Source organism: Cupressus sempervirens, chromosome 8, assembly GCF_028749045.1.
Source record: "Cupressus sempervirens isolate cs-2001-9-10 chromosome 8, ASM2874904v1, whole genome shotgun sequence".
Classification (NCBI taxonomy): domain Eukaryota; kingdom Viridiplantae; phylum Streptophyta; class Pinopsida; order Cupressales; family Cupressaceae; genus Cupressus; species Cupressus sempervirens.
Window position 1 is genome coordinate 72,434,630 of NC_143125.1, and position 25,708 is coordinate 72,460,337.

Genomic DNA, 25,708 nt, shown 5'->3' on the forward strand with positions numbered 1-25,708 from the left:
TCCTTTCTATTATCAATTAACATGGAACTTATAGATTTCAACCATAAAGATAAAAACTAAAATAAGGATTTTCTTCTAAGATATCAATTTTTTATCATAAAACTTACAATGTGTGTTGCCTTTTAAGTTAAAGTGATCCAACCAAGTAAGTGTTTTATATCATGAGCTCAAATTTTGATCATTAAGTTCATGCTTCTCTTATCGAAGATAAATAAAACCTAGTATTGAAAAACAAAAATGTGGTTTTTAAATTTTAATTAAGGTGATAAATTGTTCACTGATATTCAATCCCTCTTATTTAGGGTGTTATGACTCTTTCAAGTCATCATATTTTAGTAAGGACTCTATTAAGCATGATAATATAAGGGTAACAATAAGAAAAATGAGAAAAGTAGCTTTAATGACTATAATCTCATTTTCAAAGAAAGATTTGAACCAAAATGGCCTCAGGATCTATGTTTGAGACTTGAATTATTTTACCTTGGTTGGGTGAGAAGATGATTTATACATATTTAGTTGCTCATTAAAATATAAGATATTCACATTGTGAGGTATATACTTCTTCAAATACAATGTATTTTAAATTATACGCATTCATTGCCCTTTAATATGACCACTTTAAGGGTTAGAAAATGACTTCATCACCTATATTTTTTCTTATATGACTGTGTATTCCATATCGATCTTGAAATTTCTCTAGGGAAATCAAGAATTAATGGAAAATAGATTTTGGTATTTCACTACTTGTGAAAGTAGCGGGTAAGAGTATTTCAAAATGCAACACAAATAAACTTGCATATTTACTCTAATTTTATCTTTGTTATGTTTGTACTTCATATGTTCTATCGATGTTTTACTCTTATTTTTTAAGAGATTCTTGACATTGCCAGTGATATCTCTAGAGAAAATTCAACGCCGATTATATTTTTCTTATTGTGAGACTCTAGTTATTAAAGTTGCCTTTAAGAGTGAGATTTGACTCATGTCAAAATGATAAGTTAGATGCTAGGGGAAGAAGAACCTTGTAAGTGTAAAAGTTGCGGATTTTGATTATTAATGTAAAATATAAGAAATGGCTATTAAATAAAAGAGTTATGAAATGTTAAAGAAATAATTTAACCAAAAAAACTAGAATCAAATTCAAGCGAGAGGTTTGGGAATTGTGTGAGTGTTTAAGCCAAAAGAAGAATGAATAAGCATTGATCCATAAGATTGAACGTTAATGAAGCTTAAGTACGAACTACAAACTTAAAATGGAAATAAATCATTTAGAGGTACATGAATTGGTAAGCTAATGTAAAAAACATAGTATTACATCCATTCTCTTTGAAAAGCTTCCATATCATTCAACATAATAAATAAAATCTCCTATCATAGATAAATTAAAATATTGAGTTCATCCCATAGTGTGTTCCAATTAATTGGCCTAATATTTTATTGTGACCATCATGGTGGAAGCCACTACCAGACCTTTGAAATCATATGCTTATGCTTTTGATGATCTAATGGACTCGCATGTTTAAGCCTTAGCATTAATTTCTGACCTCATCCATCTCATAGTCTTAGATCAAAAGTGCTTCACATGACTTTGGGGGTATGTCATGCCAACATCATTGGTTATGTTCAATAATTTATCCCATATTGAAAATAAAGAAATGTTAAAAGATTATTTTTACAAGATAAAATTTGACTTCTCAAACATTTGAGTTCGCTATCTTTTGCATATCTTCTACAAGAGTGCTCAAATTTGTATGAGAAGTTCCTCCTTCCACCACTGCCTTCCTTGCTGCCTTCTTCAACTTCACAACATTTTCCTGCAATTCCTTTTCAATAGAACTTTCCATTATATTTCTAATAGTGCTTTCTACCACCTCTTTTGTAACCAATTTGAATTCATCTACATCGATACCCTCGAAATCTAGGCCAAAGTTCCATATGTCTCTTGCAAATCGACAATCAATAAATTGATCACCAAAATAAGGCCATCCAATAAGAGGCACTCCCATGCTAATTGCCTTGAGAGTAGAGTTCCACCCACTGTGCGTAAGGAATCCTCCTACAAAAGGGTGAGAAAGAACCTACAAACATTTAAAAAAACTTTTTTTAGATATGAACTTTGAAATCTTGTATCTTAATGTGTATAACCTACATATATAACAAGCTAATTAGCACATGACTTAAACATCACAAACAAAGATTTGATGCCCAAGCTAAAAGTGTTAACTTTTTTTAAAGATTGACCCGCATGTAACATATCTTTGAACCACAAGTAAAAGTAACAGGGGAGCTTACCTTCAGCTGATTCGTCCAACTAACGATGAGGGCCCGATCCCTGGTTCGATTCATGAAACCGTCTGGTAACTCTACGGACTTGCCTTCTGCAATATCTGATCTCAGTACCCAAAAAAAACGGGTGCCCACAGGCTTCCAGTTCGAGAGCCAGTTCATGCAATTGCTTTTCAGATTTTACAGCAATGCTACCAAAGGAAACATAGAACACTGATTGATTTGCTTGAGCATCTAACCATTGGAAGCAGGATTCATCCTCTTCCCACATGCTGTACATGGATTTCCTGCCTTCCAAGAAATTTGGAAGAAAGACAGGGCCTATTGCCAGAGCAGGGCAGCCATTAACGCTGAGACCCATTTGTGCTTCTTTACCTCCTTCAAGCTCCTCGAAAGTATTGACAAGCACGTAGTCCGCTATGTTTTGGAAGCGAGATTCTCTGATTTCAGAGATATATTTCTCGCGGAAGAAGGAGACAATGTCGGTTGGCCTGATTGGTGGAAGTTTTCCTGGAAGGCACGTGATGACTTTCTCTTTTGATTTCAATGTAACGAAACTAAGCTCAATGTATATATCATAGAAACAAGTAACGAAACTAAGCTCAATGTATATATCACAGAAACAAGTAAAACAAGAAAGGAAAAGGAAATAAACGATACAGACAAACAGAGCAAGACAGGGCATTCATAATAGCTCTTTTGGTGCCAAAATAATGTGAAACAGGGGTACATCCAAACCGAGGTAATAAACACCATAAAATGGGAAAATGAAATAAACTGGAAGAAAAATACCTTTGACTGGGATATGACCCAGGGAAAGAAGAAAGTGAGCGTTTTTGTGAATAATGGAATATGCAGTACAAGTATGCCAGAATATAACTCTAGGAACCCCAAGATTTCTACACACTTCTGCCGTGCAAGTGATTGGCGGCACAACTTGAGATTCGTCAGCTGCAGTTAACAGACTTTGTAAGGCAGAGCCCAATCTTTGCAGCGCAACCAAAAGCTCTCCAATCTCAGTAGTTCTGCCATGTTCAGGCGGCAAGCCGTCAGGGATTGTCAAAAACCGAAATTTGAGATCCCTTTCTTGAATCTCGCGGTCATCTGCAGCTGCATCTTTGGAAGCTGCTTTCAAAAGCTGCTGATCCACCCATTCAGTGGTTACAAAAGTTATGAAGAATCCTCGCATCCCAAGCAGCTCTGCAAGATTCATCAATGGATTCACATGGCCTTGTGCAGGACCTGACACGATTACTGCGTGCAAAGGAGCCACCATTTGTCCTTATCTATTCACTACAGCGCCCTCTCTTCATTCTCGTGTATAGAATGGTTGAGTATACCATAATTTTTGGTATGAGACCACTGGCTGATCGGTGTACAATCTGTGAAGTATGAACCTCACATGTCTCTATCAAACTCTCAAAAATTCATCTTTTGTCATGATTCAATAGTCATGTCTAATCTTTCATAATTAGAATGAATGGAACACTTAGTAATCATTACATTTAAGTGATATTCACAGAGTTAATGCACCGGGAGGTCGTTCATTCCAATATTATTATTTCAGGTAAAACATGCTCAACTACTGACTTTTCTCGAAAGTGAAGTCCATTTTGTTTGCAACTACATTTGCAAAAATGTCAAGAATTGTTGTGCCTTATGAATCATTCATTATAAAGCCCACTTATACTTTGAAGAAACATAGTAGTTAAGCACACTTGAGCTGGAGTATCCCATAGAGTCCCCCTGCTTCACCTATGTTGCATCACCTAGATGTAATGAATGCTAAGTATTTCATTCATTCTGGTCACCAAAGATGGGTTCTTGTGAGTCACTGCTCACAAAACATGAGTCAATGGAGTTAACTCAAAAACTACACACTTGAATCACGATAGCAATATCACAATTTAACTTACTATAAAACATCTCTCTTACTTATTAATGATTCCCTTTATGTTGAAAATAAATTACAAAAGTTAAATTGTATAAATCCAAACTCTTATTATTTGAAAAAGAAACACCATAAGCTCTGTGTAAGATGCAACTATTTTTCACACAAGATTGTACAAATGTATACAAAACCTCAATTTTATACTATGATACCATCTATTAGATTATCTTCTATACAACGATTAAAAGTAGTTCTTATTGTGAAGTATTTTTTACATGAGAAGGATTAGTTTACAAAACATAATTGTCTCCATCAATTTCTCAATAATTTTGTAAAAATAAACTTGCATTTACCAATAATTCTCCATGTTAAAAAGGAGGGTTTAAAAAGTACAATTATTGATAAGTAGGAGATATTATATTGTGATATTGGCATCAGGATTTAGGTGTGCAATTTTTGAATCAAACTCATTGACCCATATTCCATGAGCACTGATTTCGACGAACCCATCTTACATTTGAAGTAAAGACAACAGGAAACAAAAAATGTATGAAAAGTCCCAATTTGAAGGTTGTCTTTTTTGGTTGTATTTTCTTCCTTAATTAAATATTTCATGAATATAAGCATTACACATAAGGTTAATCTGATTTTCGACCGAACTAGTGTTTGAAAATTTCTCCCGTTTGCAATGTTTGTTAAAAACTGCATCATAGTTTTTCAGTTCGAATCCGGGTCTGGACCTTGGAAAGCAACAGAGTCTACACAAATTCATACCCGCTTCTTGTCCTGCTTCCCTCGGGGCTGAAGAAAATGGGGGAAATCGAGCTCGCGGTTCGGTTCTCGTGCCCGTCGCTCCTCGACGTGATGCAACTCTACACACAGCCCCTGCTGCCGACAATGCATTACCTTCACCCGTTGGGTGTAATGCAGCAGGACATGCTGAGGAACACGGCGATGAGGATCGTTGCACTCAGATTGTCCCGCTCCGAACCCCCTCTCCGGCAGGAAGTCGTTCAATGCATAATGGACACCGATTCCAATTCATGGAGCATGATGAGGAATAGAGCAAACTGGTTCAGAATCATGAATGTTCTCTCCGGGCTCGTGAATGTAACCAAATGGGTCGACGACATTTGCCAATGGAAGAACCCTGTTACGACAGTTCTGGTTCATATGCTCTTTTTAATCCTTGTCTGGTACCCGGAACTCATAGTTCCCACCATTTTCTTCTACGTGTTCTTGATCGGCTCCTGGTACTACAGATTCCGGCCCAGAATGCCTCGGCACATGGACATTCGGATTTCTCAGGCGGATACAGTCGACCAAGACGAGCTCGACGAGGAATTCGACCCCATTCCGAGCACTAAGCCCCCCTGAAGTCGTGAAGGCCCGATATGACCGCCTGCGGAGCTTGGCCGCTCGGATTCAGACCGTTTTGGAGGACTTTGCGACGCAGGGTGAGAGGATTCAGTCTTTGCTCAGCTGGAGAGATCCTCCCGCCACCGGGATTTTTATAGCCGTCTGTTTCATGGTTTCGGTGGTCTTGTACATTGTGCCTTTCAAGGCCGTGGCTGTTGGTCTTGGGCTCTACTTTCTGCGGCATCCCAGGTTCAGAGAGCCCATGCCGCCTTCTTATCTTAATTTCTTCAGTTGCTTGCCTGCCCTTTCTGATCGCATGATGTAGCATGTGCCGTCGCTAAATAGCCGAAGGAATGTACCTGAAAGTGACTGTGTCTTTGATTTATTAATTAATTTAAAACTCTTTGTACCATGCATCAACTTAAGTAAATTTAAGTAAGTGCAAATAGTAAGTGCAACTTAGGGGAATGTACTTAAGTTCATGAAAGCTAGGATGAAATGCATGATGGGTCTCAGCTACCAGGGCATGTTAGGTACCCATGTACAAATGAAATGTAATCTCTCATAAAGCGCAGAAAGAGAGAAAACCGCGTGGGAAAAACCCTCCCCCAAAAAAAGAGATGAAAGATGTATGGATAGATGGAGTAATCAAGACCAGCCACCCCGCCCCACCCTCCCACCGCCACCCTCGCTCGCCCCATTACAACATACATCAAGTATATACAATAAGAAATGGGAGAAGGACAAAACCCCTTAAGAGGAAAACGTCCCCCCCCCCCCCCCCCCATAAAAGAGAAGAAGAAGGAGACAAGGTAGTCTATCCCCCTCTTTAAATGCAGTATGTCGATCAATGAGAAATGCTCCAATGTAGAAGTTGATCCATGATCGCTGAATAATGTTCCTCCCCTTTAGAAGAAACAATGGCAAAGGTACTAGTGAGATGCTTCTCCTAAGTGTAGAAAGATTCTCTATGACGAAGGGTGTCTTTGAAGCCTGTTCAAGTGTTCCTATGTCGGTGTTGATGGTGACTCCCTCCAAGACTGCTGAAAAGAACATGTGCACATCAAGGAAGGATGCATGTAGAGCTTGTCTCAAAGAACAATCTATCTCCTCAAATGATAAAGAGACCTCCTGCAACTGTTGTACATAAGGATCCATACTCACATCAACCTGGGAAGATTGATCATGTAGAGAATGGACATGAGGGTCAAACTGAGCCCTCACAACAATTGTAGAAGGATCATATTCCACAAAGAGAAGCGGTATATGGTTAAAGAAGTCTCCCAAATCTGCTATGTGTGACTCCACAAATAGACCTGAAATATCTGTCAAGAAGTCATCAACTAATGCTAGAGCTAGAAGACAAAGTGTACCCTACTGTGCTAGACCTATCACTGTGGCAATGGATAAAGTATTTGCCTCAAAAAGAAGATGAATATCATCAATGATGTCTCCCACATCTTCAATGTGAGACTCCACGAATAGCTCTACAATGTTTGGAAGGAAGGAAGTTGCATGAAGGTAAAGTAGGAAGACATGAAGGTTGTTGCTACACTGAATCTGAAGCATCTATGGCTAGAACTGGAATAGTAGTAGCAACAAGAGCATCTGGAGGAGTGATTTCATTTGGAATTGGAGGTACCATAACTAGAGTGATTGAATGAAGAATTTCCTCTAGAAATGGATGAACACATGGATCTCCATATGCTTCCCAAAGAGCCATCCAAAAATTATGAGGAAAACTTTCCATTCTAAGAGGAGCAAAATCTTCCTTCTTCATATTGTTATACAATAAGTGGCAAAGATATAAAAGATGTGTCAAATTTAAAAGTGGTGGCAATGAATAGAGATAAAGAAACACTTCTTGATGGTCTCTTAGATTCAAGTATCAAAGCACTCCATTTGTGACAGTTCCTTGTTGTCAATTATGTGATAAGACTCCATGAGATCAATCAATGGACCCCCAAAATGCAAGAATAATGAATCAAAGAACCCCCCCACAATGTATGTTAGGCACTGTATAGCCACTTGCCAATTTAGGGCCTATTTGTGAAAGCAATATTTTTGTCCACAGAACCTATAATCTGATTATAGCTCTGGAAGTAGATAAAAAAAATGCACTTTCAAAAAAAATGGAACATGGATATGTGTCTAGATGAGCTCGTACTAAGCATTTGAAGTGGCAAAAATTAGGATTTGTGAGTTGTAAAAAAATTCAAGAATAGAGATCTCAAACCACTTGCACTAATGTGTAGATCATGAAATTCTACCCCAAAACAAAACAAAAAAATTGCTTGAAAAAATGAGTTTGTATGAGGGAGATATCGCTGCTATAATTATTTTTCTTGAATCATTGTCGTGCCTCCAAAAATCAAATGACTCTAGATTTCACTTCAAATGTCCAATATTGGTGAGAAAAAAATCAATTTAGGGGTTCTTTGACCTTCTGAATGTGATGCCAATATCTAATTTGCACCAGCAAGTACCAATCTTCACTTGCAAAAAATCTCTCCTATGGCCTCATGGCTAAAAAATTTCTGAAAAATAATGTAGATCTAAAGAAAAGTAGAGATGCAGATGAAAAATATGCCAATCTAAAAATTAAATATACAAATCTAAAATGATCATACCAATTCCATAAATCAGGCCTTCGGGTGTCAATTTGCAAAAAAAAAACTGCCCCAATTTTGACTATAGCCCAGGGTAGGCAAAATTATAGTCAAAATTCACCAAATCGATGCGTTAGACACAATGACGAGGTCCACTTTATCTCTAGATGCTCCCAATGACTGTGATACTTCACATCTGGATCAAGGTACTAAAGCAACAAGATGGTCTCGAATGGCTATGTAAAGAGAAATTCACCAAGAGCTCTAATACCATGTAAGAATTTTTCGTAGGGTAAAATTTACCCAAGATCATAGAACTCGAACACAAGCACAATTGTAGACCAAAAAGAGTATGATCAATATATCAAAACATGTCATCATACATTGCTCTATGTATAAACACACTAGGAGTGTCTGTATATAAAGGCCTCTCAAGATGGATCTAGAATGGTTCTAGAAAGAGCCAAGAGATAAGATAAGCATGAAAATTAAGCACACGTCTTATGCTTCATTGTAGATGAGAGGATAAGAATGACAAGGTGTATCTCAAGTGGAGATCTAGTTGACATCATGTGCTTAATTAGAATGCTAACTCCTGTGCTATAGACACCATGTGCATAAAAGAGGTGCAAACTCCTATGTTGTCAACATGACAACTCACAAGACTATGCATACTCTTATGTGACTAATAAGTAAATAATTAAATAACACATTAACCTAAGTAAACTTAAGTGTAAATAGTAAATACTTATTTACACTAACAAACTTTAAAATAAAAATCTTATGATACTGCAAAGCTAGAGGTAGTTAATGAAGAAGATCAATTAAACAATGATGCAAATGGTTCTAACATATTATATCAAGTTATTTTAGGACATAGAAGAATTTATATTAGGTTATTCACCTTAATCCATGTTTTTAATGTTTAAAATTTCTAAAGCTCTATTAGTCTCATTCTCTTCAATTAGATGTAATTCTCAAGTTAAAATTTGTATTATTAATAGGACATGTTGCCTTCAGGTAAATAAAGCATCATCATCACCTAAATGTTCCAATAAAATGGAGAAGGAACTTCTTTGGGTACAAATGAATAATTTAATGAAATAATGTGTACTTGCAAATGGTGCCAAAAGAGGAAACCAAAGAACCAATGAAGTTTGTTGGTATCCATAGATTGACCTACGAAATTTATATATATGAGGTACACTATAATAAACATGTCGATATTCTTATAAGAAATGAATTTGAAGATTATTTAAAAACAAAATTTATTCAACCTCCAATAGTGGTGATATGCATATGTATTGCAAATGTATAAGAAAGGGTGATTCAAGGACAAGAAAGTGCACTTAAAACCCCAATAATTCAAAGTTCAAAATTATTTGTTAGTTTGTGTGCTAATAAATCTAACATATTACACACATAAGAGTTATGATCTCTTTAAAAAGAAGTGATAATCAAGTTAAAAGTTGCACTCTTACTATTGATGATACATGATGTATTTAGGAAAATATCACATCATCTTCATTTGAATATTTAGATGAACTAGCAACAAGACCTACTCTAGGGACAAATGAATACTTCAATGAATTGATATATTGTAATTGTAAAAGGTGCCAAAATAGGAAACTAAAGACACAATGAATTATCTATATCCACAAATTGAAGTATGGAGTTTTTGCAGAAGAGGTACACTCATATTATTTAGCACATAATTATTGATCATTTCAATTAATTTTTTGATAAAAGCCACTTCCAATTCCTGAAGAACCTGTAGATGTCACCAATGAGAGTCACTCTCAAGATGAAGAAAAAAATCACTTTAATGGATGAAAACATGTCATTGATAAATGATACTGGTATTAGTGAATTTATCCAAGACTTTTACACATCTTCTAAAGAAGTTAATGATTTACCCATAGCTCAATTGGCTAGGACACCTCTTTTCTCAAATGCAGATAATTTTATATTAGCAACACTTATGTTGTTGTTGAACTTGAAGGTTACACATGGATTGACAAACACATTCTTTACTGATATATTAAGGTAGAATTTAATATTCCTATAAGTTACTACACTAGATGTCCATAGATTTTGAAATATTGTGTATAGTTATCTAATTAAAATCATTTCTTGCATTATGTAGACTTTTGGAAAATAGGATTCTTCCAAAGGATAATAAGTTGCCTCATTCACGTAGAGAACTATCTTCAATGATGAAATATATTAGAATGGAGTACAATACATATGACACATGTCCTAATGACCATATATTATATTATGGAAAGAATACAAATCTACAAAAATTCCCAATTTTTCGTATAGATAGGTATCGTCAAGATCAAGTGTCAAAAAAGGTTCCTTATAAAGTACTACGACACATTCCACTAAAGCCAAGGTTTGAGAGGATGTTCTAATGCAAGGAATTGGAAAAATGTATGAATTATCATGCACAAGCAAGAAGCCAAGGTGGTCTCATGCGTATGACTGTAGATAGCAAACATTAGAAAGAGATTGAGGAAAAGTGGCCACATTTTATAAATGAGCCAAGGAATGCAAGAATTTATCTAGCAATGGATGGTGTCAATCCTTTTCGAGATCTTAGAACAACATATTCAGTTTGGCCAGTTCTAATTGTTAATAATAATCTTCCTCCTTGGATGGCAATGAAAAAGGAGCATGTAATGTTAACTCTTATTATACCAGGTAATAGAACATATGAATTAAGTGCATTCTTGAAACTATTTCAATTCAATTAAATTTTGATTATAAAAATTTTGTTTATGTAGGGAAGTATCAAGTAAAGGATATGGATGTATACATAGAGCCCCTCATTGATGAGCTTCGTGAATTATGGGATGGTGTAAATATGTATGATGTATCAAGACCTATCAATGATAGAAACTTTCTATTTCATGTGATCCTTATATGGACAATTTATGATGCCCCAAGGCTCTCTATTTGTTGCAGTAAAATATATTCTTAATTATATTTGTAATTAGTTTATTTATTTTAGCCTTTAATAAATGTGTCTTCCATATTTATTTCAGGGCTACAGACAAAGGGGAAACATGGTTGTCCATTGTGTGGACCAAAGACTTGGTATAGGCAATCAAAATATCTCAATAAAACTATTTATGATGAGTATAGATAATTTCTTTCACAAAATCATCGCTATCGGGTGTATGCGAAAGATAAGTTTAATGGAAAAGAAGTGGAAATGAGGAAGCCAAGAAGGATGAGACCTGCTAGGTGGAAAGAAGTATATGAAAAAAAAAGGGACATGCTTTCGACTAGGAATGAAAAGAATCTATTTACTACAAATTACCATATTATGAGAACTTTGTCAATAGCCCAACTATTTGATACTATGCACATTGGGAAAAATGTGGCAAAGTGTTTGTGGAAACATTTTAATAGAACAAGCCTTGAAGCACAAATAAAGTTACAAAAGGATCTCCAAGTTGCTAATATTATGCCAAACATTTGGTTTTATGAAAACAACTCATTTGATCATGCTCCATGGAATTTTACATCAACAAAGAAAGAAAACATCATTGACACAATGAAAAGAACAAGGTTTCCTTCAATTTTTGGTGCTACATTAAAGAACTTATTCACAAGAGATGGATCAGAGTTCTAAAGGCTAAAAATGCATGATTGGCACAACTAGATAAAGGTAATTTTGTAGAATTTTTGATTTGTTGGAAACATAACTAGAAATTTATTTATCTTAGTGATATAATAGGTCCATGCATAATTTAACTTCATTTTTTTTAGTGTTCATCTAGTATGTGTTACCTACAACAATACCAAGCACATTTGATCATGATGTCAAATTAACTATTTACAAAATATCCAAATTTTTAGGGTATTTTGAATCCATCTTGTGGATACTCTCCCATGAATCTTATTCTTTGAAGTGTTGTATCGGTAATTTATTTATATACATATATACCTTTAAGTTTAAACAAATAATAAGTCTTCCTATTAACACACTTTAAACTTTGTAGGTGGACTTCATCTAAAGAGATACATCAAGATGAATTGAATTATTGGAAGAGGAATGTCTCACTTTTGATGTGTGATATTCAAATGTACTTCCCTTCAAGCTTCTTCAATTCTCAAGAGCACTACCTTGTACACCTAGTAGAAGAAATTGACCTATGTGGTTCTATTCGTATTCAAACAATGTGGCCCATGGAGAGATATATGAAGGTTTTAAAACAATTTGTGAGACAAAAGGCTCAACCATAAGGGTCCATGGTAGAAGGGTACATGGTTTTCAAACAATGATTCATTTGAGTGAGTACTTATGTCATGCCTGACCACTACTACTGTTTTTCCACTTAACAAGATTTAGTGGTTAAAAGTTTCTTTTTGTTGTTATGTTCGTATTATCTATAGAACTTGGTTTTATATTGTCCTTGGAACATGTGTTTTATATCAGAATTTATTGTAGTCTCTAGATTATCAAGTTTGATATCTCTAATATTACGTTATTGTTGTGAATGCACAATATTTTATTGGATTGATATTAGAAATATTGTATTTCAGTTCGATTTGAATTAACAGCTAAAAGACATTTATATTTAATTGTGATGTTATGCTTCAGTTTGTGTTTTACTGATGCATAAATGATAAATGATCTGTTTGCTTCAAATACATATGTTTTTTTTATAGACTTACATAGTTTTGATTTCAGAGCATTCAGTCATTTGTAGTGAATATGGAGAATATAACCCTAATTTAATTTACTTGTGATTTGTGATATTAGTAAGGTTATTTATTTTATTTTATTTAATATATTATGTAATTCCAATTTGATTGATTACCCTAACTTAATATCTTTGTGTTTATAAGGACTAGAATATCCTTATGGTTCTAAGGTATATAAATATAATACCTATAGTATATGATTATCTATTGTTGTGGTTTTGGAATGAGGAATTTTAGTAGTAAAACCCTTATGGGTTTCAAATGCATTTTTAAAGGAGTATATGTTTTGTTCCTGCCAAATACATGGCATTGGAAGAGGGCTGCCGTATCCACGGTTCTTTGCAGAAGGTTACATTCATTGAATGCATTTCATAGTGGGGTTTTTAATGGCATTGAAGGTTTCATCGCCATAATTTTTCAAGCTTGGATCTGTGGTAACAATGCCGCTAATTTGGCATTTTTGTTCTGAGAATGTATATCACTTGTTTTTGAATGCTGTAAAGTCGGCAAAATGCAGGGGTTGTAGTTGTAACGAGATTCTTTCATATGAGGATTGAGCAAGGTTTTATTGCCTATAGCACGAATTATTATTGCCTTTTCTACTATCATTTCTTACCTCTGTTATGAGCTTTTTGGTTGGTGTTCATTTTGGGAGTGTGGTTTGGAGTTTTGTATTTGGGTTTTCAACACCGAGCTATAAAGCAAAGCTGGTGTGAGCATTCTTCATTTTGTGAATTCCAAGTAGGGGAAATTTCTTACCTTCTCACTCTCTCTTTATAATTACATTTCATCTTGTTTGTAAATGCATGGTTCTCAATTTAAACATGAAGAATCCATCATTTAAGCGTGGGTATAGACATTGTTGAAGCTCTATGTTATTGTACAGCTCTGTGTGTACCCATACTTAAATGGGAGGCTTGGTGATATGTTTTGGATATGCTGATAGATTATATGGAGTTACTGTATTTATAAATTTGTTTTGTTTATCACTATCTTGACCGAGGGTTAAGTTTTAATTCTAAAGGGATGTCTATGATATTCGAGGCATAGTCATTTTGTCAAACAGTTTGCGTGAAGTAAAGTATAAGACGTGACATAGAGATGTCAGATTTGGCAAATTCAAAATATCTTAGGTTTCAAACATTTTATTGTCATAGTTCATACTTCTGATGGTTAACAATACAATATCAATTTTGGTTGCATTAACTAATAGATTGTTGACGGTCGGTAGTGAGGATTTGTCGTTGTCATTTTGTTAAACAGTTTGCATATTCTGCGAGTTCTTGGGTTTTTGATAAACAGTCCAATATCACTCGATATGTGATGTTTTTAAATATAGATTTATAGTCTACCTTTAGTGTTTCTCTGTTCTTGAATATTGAGTTGACAGTCGAACATTATCTATGTCAAATAAGATATAAAATAGTTTATGATCATATATGACTGTCATATAAAAATGGGAAAACCTTAAGTTGACTATGATTATTCGAGAACAAATGATAATATGCCGATAATCAATTTACTTTGATATAACAGTAGATTTTGTTTAATTGAATACTAACAATTCTTTGGTTACTTTTATTTTATTCTTTTATACACAGTAGATTGGATAGTATTGTAAAAGACAAATAAATAAATAAATTAGTTATTAAGAAAACAAGAGGTATTGTTGAATAATGGAGTTGTAAGTGTCAAAAAGGAACATCCTTATATTTGGAAAATATGGTCTTAGTTGACAGTTATATAGAATACTGTAGTAAAAGTTCTTATAAACCTAGAAATTTGACTATGATTAGAAAAAAGAAGTCATATTGATTTGAATGTATAGCCAAAAACGTATGACAACATTGTTATTGGTCAACTATTCAAACAATGATGGGATCTGAATTTGTAAGAAAACTATCAATGGTGTTAGAATGTTGTATTACAATTTAGTCATAATGTTGAAACAAAAAGGAATTCATTTATATTAAATGTTGTACTCTGTTTTATTAAGAATCAGAGTTGTTTTTCGAATTTTGTTGAAATGGAAAGTTGATTTCATTTTAAGTTTCGATTATGAAATATGTTGATGAAATTCATTTTCAAAACGAAGGTATCTTTTGTACTTGATCTTACTATTTAGCTATTTCAAAGGATAAGTAAAGATTTTTATGATGGCAGGGATAAATAGTACAGTACTAAGATCAGTAAATATCATTAAGTTAAGATGTCAATTTAATTGTATTTACGGGTTCTATTATTATAATATTTGTTTTTGTTGTTGTAGTAGTCTAAATTTACCTTGGAAATAGGCAATGTTAAGATATGTTCGAATAGATTAAAGGATGTAGTATCATGTTGAAAAATGAGTTATATCCGTAGCATGAACATTCTTAGAAAATCTGTTTAATGTGTGTTTTAAGATTAGCTATGATGAATGTATATCGAGGTGGCTGAATTTGGTTTATCCTATTCAGTTAATTAATTCAGCGATAATTATAAAATGAATTGGGTGGATTAATTACATATAAAAGATAAGTTTACCTTACCTATGACTTAAACCTATATGGTTAAGTATGAAGAACAAGGCATATCTCTATTTTGTCGATGACAAGTATAATAGAGAAACCCGTTATGTGTTGACTATGAGCATACCATACATGGATGTAGTATCTTAGTGCCATAACGATGACACCTCAGTATATATATGTTTCATTTACATGTTCTTCTTAGTGTGAGTTTAATTTTGCAATAATGAGTAAAGGTTTACTTCTTGCATATTAATTTTGGAACTGCACTATGTAAAAGTGAATTAGATATGTGCATTATGGTTTTGTATATGATTGGTCTAACATGCATGCAAGTGGATTACGCTTTTCAACTCAGTGTCTACTGAGCCCTCTTTTTTTTTGTGTTGCATTCTGTGTGATTCCAGGTGCTTCGAGATTACAAGTAGCTAAAGATGTTTATTGAAATTCTTCTTGAATCATTATTTATTTGCTTGTAGGGTCCATATTTTGGACATAGGCATTTAAGGATGAGATTGTACTTCATTATTGGTCTGAACACAATGTGTATTAGAATCTTTATGGAATCATATTTGGATGATAATTACTTCTATTTTGATAATTATTTGGAATCATATTTGGATGATAATTACTACCTTGTACACCTAGTAGAAGAAATTGACCTATGTGGTCCTATTCGTATTCAAACAATGTGGCCCATGGAGAGATATATGAAGGTTTTAAAACAATTTGTGAGACAAAAGGCTCAACCATAAGGGTCCATGGTAGAAGCGTACATGGTTTTTCAAACAATGATTCATTTGAGTGAGTACTTACCACAGTTGCATCTTGAGGCACCGCAATTATGGGATAATCAACAACCTTAATCATTTGAAGGAGAAAATTTAGAAGGTCAAGGGTCTTAAAAGAGGATACAAGGTACATAAAAATGCTAAAAGTAATCATTTTATCCTCTATTTTATAAGGCATAGATTTAAATCTTTATTAATACACTAAACAATTATATTTTCTATCACAGATGCTAAGGTGTGGGAGTCATTACATTTGTATGTTGAATACAATTTTGACTTAATGTTGGAATGGATGGAGAAGTACATTGAAAAAAATAAATTAGAGGATGAAAGGGCATGGACTAATTTATATAATAGACATGGTCAAAATACTGCTCAAGGACTTCTAGCAAGCCATAAAATAAAATGGCCAGATAGATGCTCATGGAATTGTCTAAAGATAACTATTGAACATGAAGCAGCAAAGAGGAAGAATAGAGTGACACAACAACAAATGGATTTTGTTAAAGGATCTATAACTGGGGAGGTGATATATTTATATTTAACATATTTGAGGTATTTAGTAATTATATTTTTTTACTTTTTTTATTTTTCAATCTAATAAGTTACTATCTATATGAATTTAGGTAACATATTACAAAGGAATGTGGAGTTTTGGTCATCATTTTCGAACAAAAAAGTTTGATGACAAGAGACAACCTTATGACTGTGGAATTTCAGCATCATTTGAGGTGGAATGTCATTCACATGCAAATGATAGATGACCAATCACAAGCACACTTCGCTATTATGAAGTATTGGAAGATATTGTTGAGCTTGATTTTATATCTTTCAAAAAGTTTCATTTTTGTGTTGACTGGTATAAGCTTATGCAAGTGGTGGAAGAAAAACTATAGTGTTGCATTAAAATGGATTCCAAATGATCAATATATCTAGGTTTGAAGCCACTTTTGAACCTTATGTCTTTCCAAATCAATGCACCCAAATATTTCTCATTCCAAATTTAGAACAACCCAGTTGGTCATTTGTGATTGATTATGATCCAAGAGGATGAAGAGTAACATTTGTTAAAGATGCAGAGGACCATGATTTATTTGAAGATGTAGAAGTCCCCCTTGAAGACATACAGGAGCAAGATGTAGAGGACGAAAACTTTATTTTCAATGATGTGTATGACCAAGAAGAAGACCATGAAGAGTCTATAGAATTATCTAAAGGACATGAGCAACCACATGGCCATCAAGTCTATGAGGATGATGAGTTTATTGATTCTAATTTTCTTGTAGTGGAAGGGGAAGAATATGATGGAAACAATGGCATTAATTTATATGTAGATCTAGGGCCCATGAATGATGGCGCATGTATGCCATCAAATTAGGATATTTTATGCAAGAATGACATTATTTGATCATCATGTTCATGTCAAGATGGTCAAGTTAGGATTTAGTACAATATAATTAAGTATTTATTGCTTAATTAATGTATTTTTTTAATATAAACAACATGTAATAGAAATTAACAAATTTAAATGTTTTGAATTATTTTTAGTCAATATTTTTAATGTAAATGAATACAACTTCAATATCTTTTCAATTGGATAAGTTGTTTCATTTTTTTCACTTATTCATAAAATAACTTGAAAGACAACTTATTTAGAAAATAACTTGAAAGATACTTTTATGTTTTGAAGCTTGGCACAATTTTATGCAATTGACACATAGCAAAGAGAGAGACAATACCATAAAGCTAATAAATTTGGAAGTTGAGAATTGTTTATGCTTTTGCTATGCTTCTTCTATAATGAAAAATAGAATGTTCTTATTCACATGTTAATTAATTTGAGTTATGTTACTCAAAATTAATATAATATGTGCTCTAATCAATATTTTACAATTTTATGTCATTATGTTGTTCTTTAAGAATGTTCCTATGGGTGCTTAGGATTCTACCATGGGGAGTCCATTGATAGTAAATGCTCTAATTGAAATCTTAAGGAATGGGCAAGGCAAACATATTGTTGAGATGGTGCATGCGGTATGTTTGAAAATTGTGTTTTATAGGTTCAATTATCTTATCTATTGTATTATATTGTGTTATTTTATGTTTGTGGGATGCAAACTATCTCTAAAACAACTCTACAAAGTACACATCTTCTAGGCATGGAAGAACCAACTATATTATCGAATGCTTCCAATATTATGCAAAATGTAAGATTTCAATCATATATTCTTATGGGTTTGATTTTTGTATTTTCTCAAGTATGCCACTTATATTTTTTCCTTATAGGATGTTTCAAGAAGATGTGTCATATCCTCTACATATACACTAGAAACACCTATCACAAGAGTGAAATCAAGTGCACTACCTCTTGGAACATCCTTTACATCAAACAAGGATGCTCCTAGAGTTCCTATTGCAATGGACATTCATGCCCCTATTAAGAGTATATCCAATCCATCAAATGTGGGTTCAATTAGACTTCACCCACCAACACCTAAACAAGTTTCTCTAAGGAGTATTATAGAATCTCAATCAAGAATACTAAGGTTCCTACCAAATACTCTTGAAGCTATTGAAATTATAAAAGAGATACTAAAACAAATTGAGATATGTAAGAGAACATTGCTAGGGAGTTCAGGGAGTAACTATGATGAACAGGTAAAGCTACTTTAAAATATCATCTTTATATTGTTTTATATAGTAGATATGTTTTTATCTCTAATATTTTAATTTGCATACAATATATATGATCTAATTTTGAATATTGACCTTAGAACTACAAAATGATTAGCTCACCAATTAGTGTTATAGTTTCATAGCATAGTCACAAGAGGAATTGAGTATCAAAAACTATTCTCTTGTTATCTTCATATAAAAGTCACTACTTAAGTTTGTTACCTTTCTTCATAAGTCATTTCCTTGGGTTTCTTTCCCTCCTTATCCTTAATCCACTTGTAGGTTATCCTCTAATATACTGCCCAACTTTCATAGGCTTTTGCAATAACACTTTTCTAGACAAAGCTTGCCGAACTTTTAAGTGTCATTGTCTTTCTATACTGTGACTATTTACATTCATTCTTCATCAACAACATGTGGTTTTTTATCATTCTCCATTGACCTTTCCTATAGGATCCTTTTGAGCTAGGTACAGTTATAATGTTTCATATTGTTTATCTTAACATCTCTTATCTAGATATCCTCAATCTTATGTTCTCAAGAAAAGGAATCTATCATCATAGACTTTTTTTTTGCACATTATCCTCATAAAATTATGCATATTTAGCACAATTTAAAAGTCTATTTCATCTTCCTTGTTTATCAATACTATAGGCCTCTTTTCATGCTTGTAGTTCAATAATTTCTTTGGATAACCATGTTTTTTTATACTTTTCATTATGTTGTTTCATGAGAAGAAATTCCATTCTATTTATTCTCATACACTTTATATGTGTCTTGCAAAGTCATGCACTTGACATATAAAATTGTTGCCTAGACTATTTTGGTAAATTTTATGCCTAGAAATAGGAAAAATTTCTCATGACGAGAGAATGGATAAGGTTACAACCTAAAAGCATGCACTTGGTATTATAGTCTGTAGTAGTTTTAGGAAATGATATTGAACATATTTGATATCACTATCTTATAGAAGACAACAAATAATATCAGTCATTCATATGTAATTGTAATATTTTCTCATTTTTTGTCTCTCTTCAGCACTATGTTGATCTTGTGTTTATTCATTATGCAAATATCTTTAACACTTGTAGTCAAATAAAATTTTAAATATTTTCACAATCTCATCATAAACATAGGAAATAAATGACAAAGTGACAAATGTACCTATAGGGGCATCTAGCTCAACCCCTAAGACCACAAAAATATCCTTAGTGATTGCAAAAGGAATGCAAGAAGTTACAATCTTGCTCATGTCAGATGGAGAAGTCTTGAAGGATGAAATGTGACTAGAATTCTATCACTTTATTTCTTATTGTTCAGAAGAGCTTTTTGGCAATACTGTTCAAATGGATTGGAGGAAACAATCCAATTCTAAGAAAGATCAACTCCTTAAAGATTTCATACTAACATTTTGAGATCCTAGCTTTCATAAGGAATGCATTTTAGATATTGCAGGAAAATAAATTCATTCTAAAAGAGACAACTTAAGGTCAATGTTGACAAAAGATTCAAAATACCCACGTCTAGCTTGGATCATAGACCAAGTGACATGGGATGAAATTGTGAAAGATGGAAAATTTAAGAGGAAAATCCTTAACAATCCAAATTATAGGCCATCTACACAAGGGGGGTCTAAAAGATGCCTTCAAGATACAAAAAAGGCAACTCAAGCTAGGGTGTCAACTATTGGGTCCCATAGATTAGGATGTGGTGGGTATAATAGTGTTCATGGTGGCTTGGCAAGTGAACATTTTTATGTATAGTATTTTTTATTTCTTCAAAAAAAACATGACAAACATGTGAGTTAACTTTATCTCATAAGTCATTATATCTTATGAATTTGGTTCAATATATTTGTACAGGGGCACCAATTTCTAAAGGAAGCATCAGACAAGGATCTAAAATATGTCTTATTGGATGGTTCCCAAGGCCTTAGAAAACATATGCTAGTTAGAGGAGAGAAATTAGTAAGTGGTCATGAATCTAAGGTAAGTTTATTATAATCTTTTATGGTTTACACAATAATCTTATTAGAGGTATTATGTTTTTTAATAAGTTATGATATGTTGTGGATAGGATGCCCAACAATCAAACATATAAGGCAATGAAAATGAAGAGCAGATGGAGGAAAATAATGAATTATTTGGTGCACACAATTATTCAATTGTCATTCTTGAACCTCGATAAGAAACCATCCTTGGATTTTAGTAGCTGAGAAAGCAGAACAAGGAGGGTGTTTAATGTAGGATGTCCATGATTACACTAGTTCCATGAAGAAAGAGGACACATAGGAAGAGAATTGATTGAAAGAAATGAACGTTAAACATATTTTCTTTGCACTCTCATTTAGTTTTCATTTCTATTATAAACCTACTTCATATATCATCATACTTGTTCAATGAATCATCTCAGTTTTCTTATTTTATACATGTACATTTTGAGGAAGATTTCAATTTTGAGCTATAAAATATTTTAGTATGTCCTCTATTATTATAATATTGTAACAAATACTAAATCTGTTACACAAAACAATTTGTATCTTGGATTTATCATCTTGCTAGAATGAGTAGTTGAAATGGTGATTCCATAATTTTCCACTTTATTGTTACTTTGTAAATTTTATATTTTAATTATTGAAAAATGTACTACAAACATCAATCCATCAATCTCTCAAAATATTATGCATTTTTTAATGCAACAATATCAGTTTAATGGTGGAAAGTTGTATAAGTTTCACTTGTGTGAGAATCCCATAAATATAAGTGCAGGCCATACAAGTTTGATGACCAGTAGAAGTATAAAGAGAGTATTTTTTTTTAATAATTAAAAGTAAATGGTTTATTTGTATGCAAATCTAACACATGAAAATAGTAATATTTTAGCTACATGAGAATCTTTATAGATTAAAACTATGTATACATTCAAATAGGTTATGATTTGGTATCTAGGTATAGAGTTTCTTGTTGTGGTTGCTTATAGGTTATGGTTGTGTATCAATTCAAATGCTTTGCACAAGTATTCATGTGCATAATATCCACTTTGGCCCTGGTCGTGGTGTCAAGTATTATCTTTTCCATAATTTAGAATAATATTTTTGATTGTTTAGTTTTAATTATTTTAATGTTTAGGAACATGTTCAATGATTTATGATTGAATTATTGAAAGGTAATCTAAAATAGGTAATACAAAATCTAAGCGAGCATTTTATTTCAGTATTATTTTTTAGATGTAAAATGTAAGTAACATAGTTTGTTATTATGGTAATTCTTACTTTGTGTAATGGACATCAGTATTGAAGGGATTGGAAAAGATGGGAGGAAGGCATGCATTTTGAATGTGATTATCTATGATAGCAACATGGATAATGCTTCCAATAGAATCCAAATCAAAACATGGAAGGTAAAGACTCAACTTCTTAATACCCACTTCTTGTACGATATACTTCACCCAATTCTTAGGATAGATATTTTGGTCTCTCACATAGTTGGAGGTATTGGAAGTTATACTCCAGTTGTCCTTTTAAATCACTTTTTTCTCTACATAACAACTCTCATTTTTATTATCTATTCCTCTCCTATATTTTCATCATGTAGCTCCCAAGAATTGACTCCTAACATCACAGTACAACTTGTCTTCCCTCTCAAATTACCCTATGTGGCCCTAAAAAAAGTCTTTGAAATTTAGATATTTCATGTTTTCTAATATCAAATCTATTTCTTCTCATTTCTTCATTGATTTTTATTAGAAGTTTTGATGATTAAATGAATCAAAGACATTGTTGGTGTTGTCTAAGGTCATGTTTAGTAATTAACATCATTCCTTTGAAATTTTTTATTTTATAAGAAATCTTTGGCTATAATATATTCTTAAATGAGAGAACAATGCCATTATTGAAGAAGGAAAAATAGTAAAATGTATAACATTCATGGAAAGTGTAGTCCAGAGAACAACTTGTTAAGCCCTTCTACATACTATGGAGGACTCACTGAGTTTTGTCACATTCTAAATGAAGATCGCGATGATGTATACTTTCAGCTTATTTATTATTAGTCACTCTCATCAAATTATCTAGATTAACATTTTTCAATATTTGTAACACAAAATATTTATTTTAGGTTGCAATTTTTTAGGAAACTCAATATACTATAGTTATTAACAAATTGTGCTCACAAGTTAAATTGGTAGGAAAACATCTACAACAATACAAATAACCATTTCATTTTGTGCAAAGATGCTACTTTTTCTTTGGTAAAATATAGAATTTCTATCAATTTCATGTAAGTGTGATTTAAATGATAGAATATTCATGGGAACAAAACATACCCATGAGTGAGAGTGTGCATGATGCATGTATAGTTCCTTTTTAACTGATCTGCATTATTTAGTGTGATCTCTATAAGTTTTTTGTTTGTATTTATGACTTATGTATATATGGAAAATGTCACTTGATTAGTTATTTCAGATTCTTATAATTGTTTTCTATTTTTTAGGAAACAAGACAAGTGAGAATTGCAAGATGCTTGTTGTTTGTTGGATAGTTTCTATCTTTTAGGCTACATGAGTTTTATTTATTTTATTTTTTTATTGGTAAATGGCCAATGGCCATGATAATTGATTATTAATAAAATAAATAATGAGTATAATAGTGATCCACCATTCAAACGAGCACTGGTAGGAAAGAACGAAGAAAAAAAACATCTAGTCTAGCTTGAGACCATGGTCCTTTATTATTACAGCATAAAAGGGGCATACCCCAGTCAAATTATTATCTCAAATATTATATCAAATTTAAATAAGAATTTAAGCATAAAGCTCCTTGATACATAGCAAGGTCTCTTGAAGAGATTTCATCACTTTCTTTATGTTCTTGCATAGTTGTCACGTTTGAACATCCCTATCTAACTTTCTTACCAAACAAACTAGTTATTCATAAGACTAGAAAAATTATTTAAACTACAAACTATCTATATCTAAATTTAATTACTAAACTCATATTAATTAATGTACCTTTAAACTGAATCAAGAGAAGTCTAATAAGCTATCCTAAACTTACCTGGATAAATAAAACATATAAACCAATGCTAAACAAAAAGATCAGATAGAAAAGACAAACACCTAAAGGACCTCAAATGGAAAATAGAAAATATACCAAACTCAATAAAGAATTAACATTAGCTAAAGCTCAACTGTTGTGAACCAACATATAAAAAGGAAACAATCGAAAGAAATTCATCAGTCTAAATCTAACAATCTAACCTATTGCGAAAGGATACTAGGAGGCATGGGGGCACTCTACTACCACCCTAGTCTCACAACCGATGAAAATGGCATCAAGAAATATGACCCCATAACACTACTAACAAGCCTGTAGGTTAGCAAAAACAAAGGAAATATATGAAATATACAAATCTAACTTTTCAAAAAGAATCAGATCTATGAGAGACCATCAAAAGAAAAGCTAATAATAAAAAACTCATAGACCTCTCCAATACCTATATCCAAAGCTTGAAGCACTTATACCATCACATTAATGGAAATAAGAAATACTACCAATTAAAGCAAGTGGCAGCAAGGATGATCTCAAACATATTTAGTTAGCCAATACTATTAAACAACATTCATCGATCTGAAATAATTACCTAAAATCAAAATGTCGGTACTTTGTCATTGAAGTATCAAAACTACCCTAATACAAAACATGGGGATAGAGAACCAGCCTAAGGTGTAAATAGCACTTTTTAATTATCTCATTCATTTGAGAATTTAAAAGGTTATACCAACCAATCCATCTTGCTAGCATTGAGTTCAATACTTGACTTAAAAACCAGATAAAAGGAAAAATGAACACATCCACTGTGATGGAAAGGGGCAGCCCAAAAAATCCATTAATGCTAAAAAATCTGCCAGAATTAGAGCATACCAACCCATAAAATTAGAAGATGATTATATTGTTCTAAATATAACTAAAAAATCATAAACCCTGAAGGCATCCAAATCCAGAACACTCAAAGGAACAATGGAAAAAACCAAAATTCATGTAATTAGTTGTATAATCAAAATAATATATATACACTAGGATATTAGATGAATCCATATCTCCATACATCTGAATTTATAAAGACTCTCAAATCAAGGATCTAGAGATCGTAATTGCTACTACCATACAGAACATATCATGACCATATTGATATTTACAATAACCATAGCATAGAACAACAATCAATATGAAAAATCCGAATACATGATTTCATCTAACCATCTACAAAACAAAGAAAAAATTCCCTTAAGAACACTAGAGATAACATCTTACTTCCAAAACACTAATCCACTTTCCAGATACCAACCCATAAAATCAAAGCATGATAAATGTATGAATCTAAAAATAGAATATGCTACAAGGGCATCTAAACTAGATCATTCAAATGGAAAATAAAACAAAACAAACTACTTGATATTAGTTGTATAACTGAAGTATGATAAAGACAAAATTAGGATAAGACCATATCTCTACGTATCTAAATTTATAAGGATTCACATATTGCTGATCCAAAGTTCATAACTACTACATACCTACATAAAAGTGTCATAAACATGCTGATAATTAAAATAATCCTTAGAATAGAACAGAGGATTATATACCAAACCCTAAATATTAGAATATAACTATCTGCCAAAAACCTGAGCAAAACTTCCTATAGGAGCATCAAAATTATCACTTACTTCCAGTACACCATAACGACCTTGGGAATATCATTAGGCTTCTCAACAAAGAAGTTCAGAGGGAATTAAAATTCAAATTTAGCCCTAATAGTTTTTTCTGAGTTTGGAGTGTAGAAATTTAGGGCATCAAGATTATTGAGTACCACT

General features: G+C 32.7%; 1 protein-coding gene and 1 pseudogene across 1 annotated transcript; one reads left to right on the forward strand and one right to left on the reverse strand.

Moving 5' to 3' along the window:
* Nucleotides 1-1,694: 1,694 nt before the first annotated feature.
* Nucleotides 1,695-3,576, reverse strand: LOC149541680 (UDP-glycosyltransferase 85A1-like; annotated as a pseudogene).
* A 237-nt stretch (nucleotides 3,577-3,813) lies between these two features.
* LOC149541681 (FT-interacting protein 7-like) lies at nucleotides 3,814-5,861 on the forward strand. Its single transcript, XM_089795648.1, has 3 exons — nucleotides 3,814-3,853; nucleotides 4,899-5,430; nucleotides 5,486-5,861. The coding sequence occupies exons 1-3, from the start codon at nucleotides 3,814-3,816 to the stop codon at nucleotides 5,859-5,861; spliced, it is 948 nt and encodes a 315-aa protein (XP_089651774.1).
* Nucleotides 5,862-25,708: the final 19,847 nt, after the last annotated feature.